Here is a 10,280-nt window from a genome sequence, read left to right on the forward strand (position 1 = left end):
TCCTCTCATCTCCTCATTCGAAAACTGTGTCTAGCCTTCAACTTTTTGAAGCTCAAACAACTCATTGCCTTTCTTTTTTTCCTTTTCTTTTTTCCAATAATTAACATAACATTAATTATTAGGGTTTTGAAGTGTCGATCGAAATGGGAAAGTCTACTTGCTTTGCTGCAGCATCGGGCATAAAGAGAGGTCCATGGACTCCCGAAGAAGACAGAAAGCTCTTAGATTTCATTCAACTGCATGGCCATGGAAACTGGAGCTCCTTGCCCCAAAAAGCTGGTACTTACTATTTTCTATTGCATTATATATTGTATGCTAACTTGGTTTGGACACACATTATACTGAACTTGGTCTGTTTTTATAGGTTTGAAAAGATGCGGGAAGAGCTGTAGGCTAAGGTGGAGAAACTACCTAAGGCCTGATATTAAGAGGGGAAATTTCAGTTTGCACGAAGACCAAACCATCATTCAACTCCATGCACTTCTAGGCAACAGGTTAATACATATCTAATTATTTTATTAATGTTTTGTGAACTTGCAAGCTGAATGTTTAGGTGCATGCATGCTTCATATGTATAATAATATCATAAGTGGGTTACACTAATTAGTCTAAGACGTGTGTGCTCTCGTTTTATACCTGAGTTCGATTCCGCTCCTCATGTAGTACAACTTTGTGAGCTAATGATTCTGGAAAAAATATAGATGGTCGGCTATAGCTGCGCACTTACCAAAGAGGACAGACAATGAGATCAAGAATTACTGGAACACACATCTCAAGAAACGACTGGCCAAGATAGGGTTTGACCCTGTCACCCACAAGCCCAAGACTGCCATCCTTGGCTCTGCCAATGGTGACCCCAAGAAGTTGTCAAATCTCAGCCACATTGCTCAGTGGGAAAGTGCCAGGCTCCAAGCTGAAGCCAGGTTGTCCAGAGAGTCCGAACTACACAAATCATCAGCTCATCAGCTACTTCACGATCAAACGGCGTCACTTACTCATGATCATCTTCACCATCAGTTTCCACCACTCGTTCCACAATGCCTTGACATTCTAAGGGCATCAGCTTGGGAAAGCCTGATATCAATGTCGACAAAGTCATCAAGCTCAGATGCAGATGCACAAACCAATCACATCAACGGCGGCCAAAATCACGTTTCTTTTGGTTATCATCATGATGTTCATGAGCATGGCGTTAATATCATAAGTAATTTTGAGGGTCCAACGTCGGATCATCAGTTCTCAAGCATGACGGAATGTGATGATTCACGGGCCATGTCATCAATGACGACTGGATCGCTGGGTTTGAATGAGCTTATAGGCCAATATTGTGGGAAGGAATGCAGTGAATTATTCGAGGCACTCCAGCAATATATGGGGTATGAAGTTGAGGACGGGGATGCTTGGACTAGTTTGGAACAATTGTTGTGATATATAATGGTGGGCATCAAATCATGACAGGCATTTCATGATGAAAATGTGATCGAGCTAGAGAGAGAGGTTAACAAACGTACGGAAGTATATATCTATCTATCTATGGTAGTTCTGATGAATGAATCTCCACCACCTGCATAAAATAATATAAATAATTAGCAGAGCAGGTGGTGGTTTGTTTGGGGTTTATGAAGTATTATGAATTGTGGACCATCGAAACTAATCATGTAAAAGTTTGCTCTCCCGTTTAATTTCTAATTGTTGTGTTTGTTTTATTCTTGTTGTACATTATATATCATTATCATCTAAAGTCACATAATGAAAGAGAGAGACTCGTATAACCAATCACTCTTATTTTCTCGTATAGTACCCAACCAATAAATAAAATCAGAGAATGAAAAATGAGAAATAACCCATAATAAACTCATAAGAAAAACAGGCTATGTTGGTATATATCAATATTGTTGTTTTGGATTCTCTCCCTCCCTATATATGACTATTATTATCTGAAATCGTGCACGTATTTTACTGTGCTCCTGGGCATGGACGACAATCAAATCAAGGATTGTACGTATAAATGTTGTCCTACTTCCCAGATACATATGGAGCTGTGACGTCTGCATTGAGTAACCAACCTACCAATTCCCATTCAAGTTGAGTATTAATTCCTTCAACATTGTGCTTGCGCCGACATGCACTGAAATAGTAAACTGCTTTATTTATTTAATCAAGATTTGCCTTAGCCTTTTTATTTTCTGGCCTGAAAAGGTATCTATAATGGCAGCAGCCCCCGTCACTTTCACACATGTTGAAGGGCTTGATGATGGGATGGGTCCAGACTCTAAGACATTAGGTGGGAGTCAGGTTTTTGGGGTTGATCGATCTGTACTACTTGAAAATCACTTTTAAGACATTAGATACTTACTGCTAGTTTGTGTTGTACTTGTTTTTTACCGCAAACTTGAGTGCCATGTGGGGAGAGAAAATCCACCACCCCTATGGTGAGAACCCATTAGCCTTTTGGTATTGCTTCGTATACATAGGAAGAAGTTCTGTTTATAAACCCTTATTTTTCTTTCAAAGCACGTAGATATTTTTATTCAAAAATCTAAGTGCTTAAGTACTTTTCGGTTCTTCTTTAGAAACCGCTTTTATAGCTCATAAGCACTTATAAGGTTTATTTTTTGTCAAACGCGGTAAAAATCACTTTTTAGCCATTTCAAAAGCAATCCCAACGAAACCCTAAATGAACACTGGGCCAATCATGAATCGAACTTAGACAGTAGTTTTGGGCCGAATAGTGCCCTTGATGGTGAAGTGTGCGTAAATTGCTTTCTTAAACCCATTTGATGGTTGGGTATAGAATGACTACATTGACCCATCTGAGAACATTTGGGCTCTCTCCATAAAACCCAAATCTTAGCGTCTATTGCAAACATTCCAAGCGTATGCTTCAAACCCATCTCCATTGACTTTCCCACAAAAGATCCACTCACCATGTTACACGTGTCACATTTCTTCAAAGCCGATCGCTACGAGCCAATGAGCGTGCCCTCCTTTTAAAAGGAAACAGTGTTTGCTCCCAAGTCTAGCGAGTCTGTTGTTGCCGTTGTCACTTTCTCCTGTCACTTGCGCCAATATTTTCAGTAATATTGGGCTCAACGCCTCCCCCACGCCCAAAGCGACTCTCACACTCACTCACAGACGGCAGACTCATCATCATCCCTCTCTTCTAAGCACCATGGCAACGCCTGCTCCTCCGGCAGCGACGAGCTCGTCAATGGCGTCCACGTTCAGAGCCTACTCGATGCCTCTGATTCTCTTTGCCGCCGCCATGTTCTTCCAGCTCTTCGTCATTCCCAAATCCTTTCCTCCTTCTAATTACGACAGTAACTCTCTCTCTCTCTCTCTCTCTCTCTCTCTCTCTATATATATATATATATATATCTGTTTCTCTCATATATATATATATATATGTATGGGTGAGTGTGTTAATGTATTTGGTTTTCAAACGATTGCTTTGTTTGGTGAATTGTGGTAGTTCTTGGTATAAAGATGTATAGCTCAATTGAAGAAGTGAGAGAGGCCTACGAAAATATTTCTTCCGCTTGGTAAATTTTCTTTTTTTTTCCTTGTCTACTTTCATCGACATGTCGTTTTAGTGATTTGAATCACACAATTCGTTAGTTTTGACAATTTCTAGAAGAAGAAGACTCTGTATATCAAAGTTTTTGAAACACTCAAAGCACTCTGCTGTTCTTACATAGCTGTGACATGTCGTTATTTTCAGGAACTCAGGCGAGCGAGCTCCTGTTACTCTTGATTTTATCAAGGTCAGTGAATTTTGGTTTGTCGTCTGAACCTAATTTTTTAGTTACATGTAGATGAAATAATTTGTTTAGCTTAATTGAGGTCAAATGAAGAAAGAATGGTTGAATTTGGCATTTTGAAAAAGTTGATGATAAGAAAATGATATATGCGAAGAAGGGGTTATAAAACATGGACACAACAACTATTTTTTATTTATTTTAAAAAATATGCTTACAATATTCAAAAGAGACTTGTAGCTTTCTTAGTCAGTAATTGGGCTTGATTTCTGTTATTTAGTTAATACTTTTGCTCTAAGCATGGGATTGGGATATGAATTGCAGATTCAATATGCTTATGAGTTGCTGACGAATCCGTTGTGGAAGAGGAACTATGACATATTTGGCATTGATGAGCAAATAGTGAGTTCTTGCTCCCATTCCAAGACTTGAAGCTTTGAATGTCTAGTTTGTACTGCTCTCCTTGTTCTTTTTCTTTAAGCTTTGCCGAGTGTTACACTGTTTTATTAATTGCCCTATTTGGACCATAGGATGTAATTGAGAAGGTCAAAGAGCAATATGCAGGAGAAAGCTTTTCAAAGATAGAACTTCCTTTACTTGACTCTGTTTCTTCAGGTTGGAACTTAAGCTGTTAATTGTGTTAAAATTACAATTACTTTATTGTTTTACTGTTTGAATTATTATTAAAAGAGTTTGTTGCAGAGTTTCCATTTTTTCTAGGCTGATGAATAATCTTTTCTTTTATTAGATATTCAAGATCATGATCTTACAATCATTACCTCCAAGGATTTCCAGACCATGTTTCAGGGTAACATGCCAGCGCTAATTCAGGTAAAATCACTTTATAAGTCATGCTGCATGTCATGACAAATTTAACCAGCTTATGCTTTTATCTTTTCCTTGATTTCCCTCCCCTTCCACCAATGGTTTACTTAATAGAGCTATTTTCCTCTTTTTCCACCCTTCCGTAACTTAGAGAGTAATATGGATAACATAACATAAAGACATTTTGATATAAATTTCTATAAACACTGAACCAGAATGTGCATATCTTGTGCTTTCTTATTCAGTATAGAGTTTTGAGGCTGTTTCAGATTAAATCATTTGTTTTCATTTTTCAAAACTTCTTGTTATCCCCGTTATATATGTACTGACTATTAATTCATGTTCGTTGTGATTTTGACCAGTTGTGCTCATTTGGGAGCAAAAGCTGTGATAAATTTTCCGATGCGTGGAAAAAAATTGGTATGTTTTCATTTTGGAGTACCTGATTTAGGATTCTTTATCTGAAATGGTTTCTTGACAAGTTTAGATTGTGGCTAATCCTTGCAATTGATTGAGTGAAGCCTTGTGTTTTTTACCACTTACTACCACTTACCACTTGGTTTGTTGGTTTCGATTACACAAGTCCTTTAACCATTTAGTTTCACTGGGGCGTATTGTTTCTATTCTAAATTGTATCGCATGATTGCTTGTTTGTAGGTTGTTTTTTCTTTCTAATAACTAAATTTACATATATTCCAAGCATTGTTGTAGTTACAAGTTTACAACCCATTCTTTTGCCTCGTTAAATTTCAAAGTTTAACTCAATATATTTTTATGAACTAATTTCTCTCTCTCTCTCTCTCTCTCTCTCCCATTTTGTTTCCTTATCTTCTATATCCAGCTGCTCTGTTGGGTGGTGTGGCAAATACTGGTCTTTTGGAACTTGGGGAGCTTCAGCTAGCAACACATCTTGCTGAGAGAAAACCAACTGGACAACCTTTCTTCAGGAATGGTGAGTGGTTTTCCAAATGATCAATTTTTCATTCTGTTGTACAAAGTAGTAGTTGTTTGTGCACATTAATAAGATGTTTTTGCACTTTTCTTCTGCTTCATAATTGATACGGTTCCTATCCATGATCATCATTACTACTGCACCAATTGGTGCCAGGATTAAGGTGCTGCAAAACTACTGGAAATCCTAAATTTGACTATGAATTTTTTGGGTGGAAACTGTTTTTTGTTGGAAGTCTTTTCATTTTCTTTTGTTTCTTGTTTCTGACTGCATATCATTCTCATTTTTATCTTTTAAATGTTTTGTTCCTTTTTTCTGACTACCTATCATTCTCTTACAGGCCTTCCTTCTCTTGTTGCTTTTCCCCCGGGGTGTAAAACTTCCAATTGTCTTGTTAGGTGAGTTTTCAGTTAGCTCTAAGATCATTACTATGCTTGAATCCATGTACTTGGTTTAATGACAGAAGTTTTTAGATGCTCTGCTACAGCTACATAGGCAAGGTTTTTTGTCTTTCCCCTGCTTGCTTGATATGCTCCAACGCATCATATTTCCTAAATTAGTTTGGAATGGTATCTCAGTCTGATCTTTTGTATTAGGTACGAAGGAGAGCTTTCGGTTGATTCAGTTACAGATTGGTTTGCAACAACCATACTTGGTTTACCTCGTATTCTTTACTACTCAAAGGAGTCGCTGGTAATTCTATGGAATAAAATTCTCTTCGTCTCCTCTCTAACTTAATAGTAAATGCAACCTATGTTCAAAAGATAACTCAAGGTTAGATTGTTATGAGAAGGGGCTTTACGGTCATTAGAATTTGTATATGAAGGAAGTTCGGGAGTGGAATTTTGTTTCTATGGTTTAAGGTGTGGTTTAATTGGAATAAGGGTATAACAAATTAGATTGCTTTATGAAGGAAATAAGAATGGAGAATAGATAACCCTGGAAATCACTAAAAGCACTAGCTTAACCTTTTCCTAAGATATTATAAGACAGACAGCTATGTATAGAGACACACACTCACCTCCAGAACCTGGATGGTGTAATAGGCTGTTATTCTTGTTTCAAGTACAGAAATTTAGATGCAGAGGTAATTTTTTTTTCCTCCAAAAAGTTAGTTAATGCATTCAGATGTAAGGTAATTGATGATACTGGAATTTTGTTACACAAACAAATAATGCAGTCTTGACTTGGGAATGGGAAGATTTGGGGGTTATTTCATCTGAAAATTTCTATTTCTCAAAAGAAACAAAGCAATTTGTACTACACTCAATGTATGCTGTTTATTTTCTGTCACCTTTTAACGTACCCTAAACTGATATGAATGTCTACTTCAATTTTCAGGGGCAGAAGTTTCTAGCAAAAGTTAGTCTTCATAAGGTACACTGTAGATACAATACTCAGCATAGAATTCTGCAATGTCCATATGAATCGTTTTTGTTTACTTCCTTCTGAATTTGATTTCTGATCATATTTACAAGAATGCTATATGAAAGAGGGATAATTCATCCATTTATTGTTTAAAAAAATTATCAAAGATGGTTACTCTAAAGCAACAAAGACAATATAACTGACATTGTCATGCATCCTCGTTGGTAGTTCTTTAATGTCACTTCATTACTTGTGCATCTCTTCCTTAGAAAGAAGTTAGGGTCATTCCTAATGCATTTGTATCGCACACTCTCATACAACTCAAGACATTTGCAACTTTTACGTGACTGAAACTTTCAAGTATTTGTACTTTGTACAGTTATTAATATATATTTTTCTAATGCATTTTACTCGATTAATGTATAAATACATGCGTTTGTAACATGCTGTTATCCAATGTTATACTTATGACCTGCCACTTGGATGATTTTGTTGTCCTGGATCACAGGTAAAAGTAATTTTCTTCTCCAAAACAGGGGAGCGTGCTGCTCCTTTCATACGCCAAGCTGCTAAAAATTATTGGACCCATGCTTCTTTTGCATTTGTGCTGTGGCGAGAAGAGGAATCTACCTTTTGGTTTAATTCGTGAGTGGCTAATCCTAATTTTAATCTTCATGAAAGGGGATAGTTTTTCAGAATTTCTAAAATCTTGTGATAACACAGACACTAATACTGTGAGATGAAACCTTTTGAAAGTACACTATTATTAAAAAATGGTGAACAAAGTATGCAGCTTTGATTTCAGAGGAATTTTTTTTATTGACAACAGGTTTGAGGTGGAATCTGCACCTGCTATAGTGTTTCTGAAAGATCCTGGTGTCAAACCTGTTGTGTACCATGGCACGTTTCTCTCTTAACTTCAGTCCTCAAGAACAATTTAATAAACTTGTGTGATAAGCAAAGCTGTACATTTTTGATGCAGGATCTGTTAACAATTCATGGTTCTTAAAGATCATGGAACAGAATAAACAGCAAGGTACTGTTTTCTTACACCATTCTTCATCTTTTTTTTTCTTTCTGTAGTGGTACACCTTGGTGAATCAGGGGGAGCTCCTTTTTGATTTCTGACAGTTTGTTCTTTCAGAGCTTCCACAGTTGAGGAGTACGACATCCATGGAATTGGGTTGTGATCCCCGGGGCTATTCCCGTGCTGGACACCATACCGTTACTTGGTACTGTGCTGTGATAGCAGGAAGGCATAGCCCAGAACTCAGTACTATGCGTGGAGTAAGTGTCTTTCCTGTCATTTTGGTCCACAACATTGCGCTTAGTCTGTGTTCAGAGAATGAATTTATGATTTATATGAGACATCTAGCATTCATATTTTTCAAATTTAGCAATTGATGCGAATGACATAAGTTTGATAGACCATGCGTAGGGTTGATGAAATCTTATCGAATGAAGTTGAGTCAAGATCAGCTGATGAAGAGCAATCTATAGCACCAGCAGCAGGTGCACTTAAAAGCAAACGACTGACATTTGCTTGGCTTGATGGAGAAGCCCAAAAGGTGAACATTTGTGTGTTTGTCTTTTTAAGTGTTATTTCATCATGCATGCACTCGGAAACAATATCGATTCTGCAATCTACTCTGTATGTTACTATGTAGTAGTAAATTTAAAGACATCAAAAATTTCTACAGCGTGGTGAACTTAGAACCAGTTTGGTTCAAGGAGCCATATTATAGCCGAGTTTTGTTCACTTGGCCACCAACCATTAGATCAAAATCCAAAGGTTGTCATTCAAAGTTGGTTTCAATCCCAAGGAAGTGCTTTGCATTATCAGAATTAATGCCAACCATTAGGTTTTGATCCAAGGGTAGTTGACCACCAAATTTTATGATAAATTTCTCTCTCAATGGCAGATTCGGTACATCATTTTGTATCCATATAGGGGATAAAGGAAAATTGTATTAATTTGACACATTTGAATGGATATGCTTGTTTTCTACACCATATTCCTTAGAAGAGCTGATATTCCGTTTCAGAAATATTGTCTCTTCTTCCTCCAATCTGAAACCAGCCATGAAACTTGTGGAGAAAGGACAGATATGACTGATGTACCTCAGTTATATATCGTACGCTACAAAAGGAATGTGACAGAAGAGGGTGACAAACCCAAGGAAAAGCCGAAAAGCATATGGGATGCAGTACAAGATCAGGAATTAGATCCAGCATCACAGCTTGTGGCAAAGTACAATGGTTCAAATGAAATTCCGGAGGTATCTAACTCTATGTTTTGAGAATTTCTTGACTTTGAATGATGCTTTAAACTACAATTAATGCCTTCAAGGGAGCATATGTTCTTAGTTGGTTGCTTCGTTTTCACCTTTTTTTCATCTTCTTCTGCAGATTATGAAATGGATCTCGCAAATAATCAAGGATGGAGACTCCAGAGATCTTCCTCATTATGTAAATATTCTTTGCCTGTTCACACAATCCAGTCTTTCTAGGGAATTAGATGGTTCTAAGCACCATTCAAGACTGACTAGTCCCATTGTCTGATTTTCAAGTGTCAGATTCTCTGCACCTTTTGAGCGCTCCTCTTCTGTACCCTTACATTTAAAGTCTGTTTGCAATGCAGAGAACAAGAACTCCTCATCTGGTTCCTGAGGATTCAGAGCCAATATGGTCCGCAGGTGTCCAAAGCATTCCTTCAACAAATACGATCAAGCAGAGCATCCGTAGCATTTTACGTGGATTCTATGATCGCATCGGAGGAGATCCAAGGATTGGTCCGATTTTGCTTCTGGCGGCATTGATGTCTTTTGGTGCCATCTGGCTTCGGAGAAGCCAAGCAACTCCAGTGTCGAATCAACCAAGTCAACCAAATTCCAAGGTGAACATAAGAAGAAGAAGAAGAAGAAAAGAAATAAGAGCAGACCATTGCTTCAACTTTTAGTCCTTGAGTGATGTGTTAACTTTAATCTGCATCTTACAGGAAGCAGGTAGACCAAGGAGATACCGGCCTCGAAGAGAGACTAACGAACACCTTCCTCCTTCCATCACTGATATGGAACCCAAAGATTCTTATCAATGGTCACTATCAGGTTCTGATTCTGATTAGTGGGTGCTCACTGCTAGGTTTTTGTTTTTGGAGGTTTCAAGCGAAAAAATACCAAATCCTTGGCTCATGTTTCAAAGACCAGTTGCAAACGCATTTGTTGAAGGCATGAACAGTTCCCCAGATATATCCTCAAACTGAAGATGAAAGCTTTGGTCAAATTTCTTAACTCATTATGAGAAAATAGTTAGTTTGTGTTACACCTATTTACTTTTTATATTTTAAGAAAAAGGTTCTTAACCTCGGCCAATCCAAA

General features: G+C 37.6%; 2 protein-coding genes across 2 annotated transcripts; both read left to right on the forward strand.

Moving 5' to 3' along the window:
* Positions 1 to 1,573, forward strand: LOC103338486 (transcription factor MYB16-like). Its single transcript, XM_008241697.2, has 3 exons — positions 1 to 279; positions 365 to 494; positions 702 to 1,573. Exons 1-3 carry the CDS (start codon positions 144 to 146, stop codon positions 1,426 to 1,428), a joined length of 993 nt encoding a protein of 330 aa, XP_008239919.2. The 5' UTR covers positions 1 to 143; the 3' UTR covers positions 1,429 to 1,573.
* A 1,454-nt stretch (positions 1,574 to 3,027) lies between these two features.
* LOC103338485 (DNAJ heat shock N-terminal domain-containing protein) lies at positions 3,028 to 10,280 on the forward strand. Its single transcript, XM_008241696.2, has 20 exons — positions 3,028 to 3,320; positions 3,473 to 3,542; positions 3,722 to 3,764; positions 4,083 to 4,160; positions 4,289 to 4,373; positions 4,507 to 4,589; positions 4,946 to 5,003; positions 5,425 to 5,535; positions 5,876 to 5,933; positions 6,132 to 6,228; positions 6,877 to 6,912; positions 7,412 to 7,548; positions 7,733 to 7,803; positions 7,886 to 7,939; positions 8,048 to 8,190; positions 8,331 to 8,471; positions 8,949 to 9,182; positions 9,313 to 9,372; positions 9,545 to 9,799; positions 9,902 to 10,280. Exons 1-20 carry the CDS (start codon positions 3,173 to 3,175, stop codon positions 10,025 to 10,027), a joined length of 2,088 nt encoding a protein of 695 aa, XP_008239918.2. The 5' UTR covers positions 3,028 to 3,172; the 3' UTR covers positions 10,028 to 10,280.

The sequence above is a fragment of the Prunus mume genome, linkage group LG7 (genome assembly GCF_029339155.1).
Source record: "Prunus mume cultivar Tortuosa linkage group LG7, ASM2933915v1, whole genome shotgun sequence".
Classification (NCBI taxonomy): Eukaryota; Viridiplantae; Streptophyta; class Magnoliopsida; order Rosales; family Rosaceae; genus Prunus; species Prunus mume.

What these genes read in the sequence shown, in the direction of transcription:
- LOC103338485 (XM_008241696.2), top strand. Translation starts at nt 3,173, where the DNA reads ATGGCAACGCCTGCTCCTCCGGCAGCGACGAGCTCGTCAATGGCGTCC. An exon ending in CAAAAGTTAGTCTTCATAAG is followed by an intron (nt 6,913 to 7,411) that starts GTACACTGTAGA and finishes CCTGGATCACAG; the next exon opens with GTAAAAGTAATTTTCTTCTC. An exon ending in TCTACCTTTTGGTTTAATTC is followed by an intron (nt 7,549 to 7,732) that starts GTGAGTGGCTAA and finishes TATTGACAACAG; the next exon opens with GTTTGAGGTGGAATCTGCAC.
- LOC103338486 (XM_008241697.2), top strand. Translation starts at nt 144, where the DNA reads ATGGGAAAGTCTACTTGCTTTGCTGCAGCATCGGGCATAAAGAGAGGT. An exon ending in CTCCTTGCCCCAAAAAGCTG is followed by an intron (nt 280 to 364) that starts GTACTTACTATT and finishes CTGTTTTTATAG; the next exon opens with GTTTGAAAAGATGCGGGAAG. An exon ending in CATGCACTTCTAGGCAACAG is followed by an intron (nt 495 to 701) that starts GTTAATACATAT and finishes GAAAAAATATAG; the next exon opens with ATGGTCGGCTATAGCTGCGC.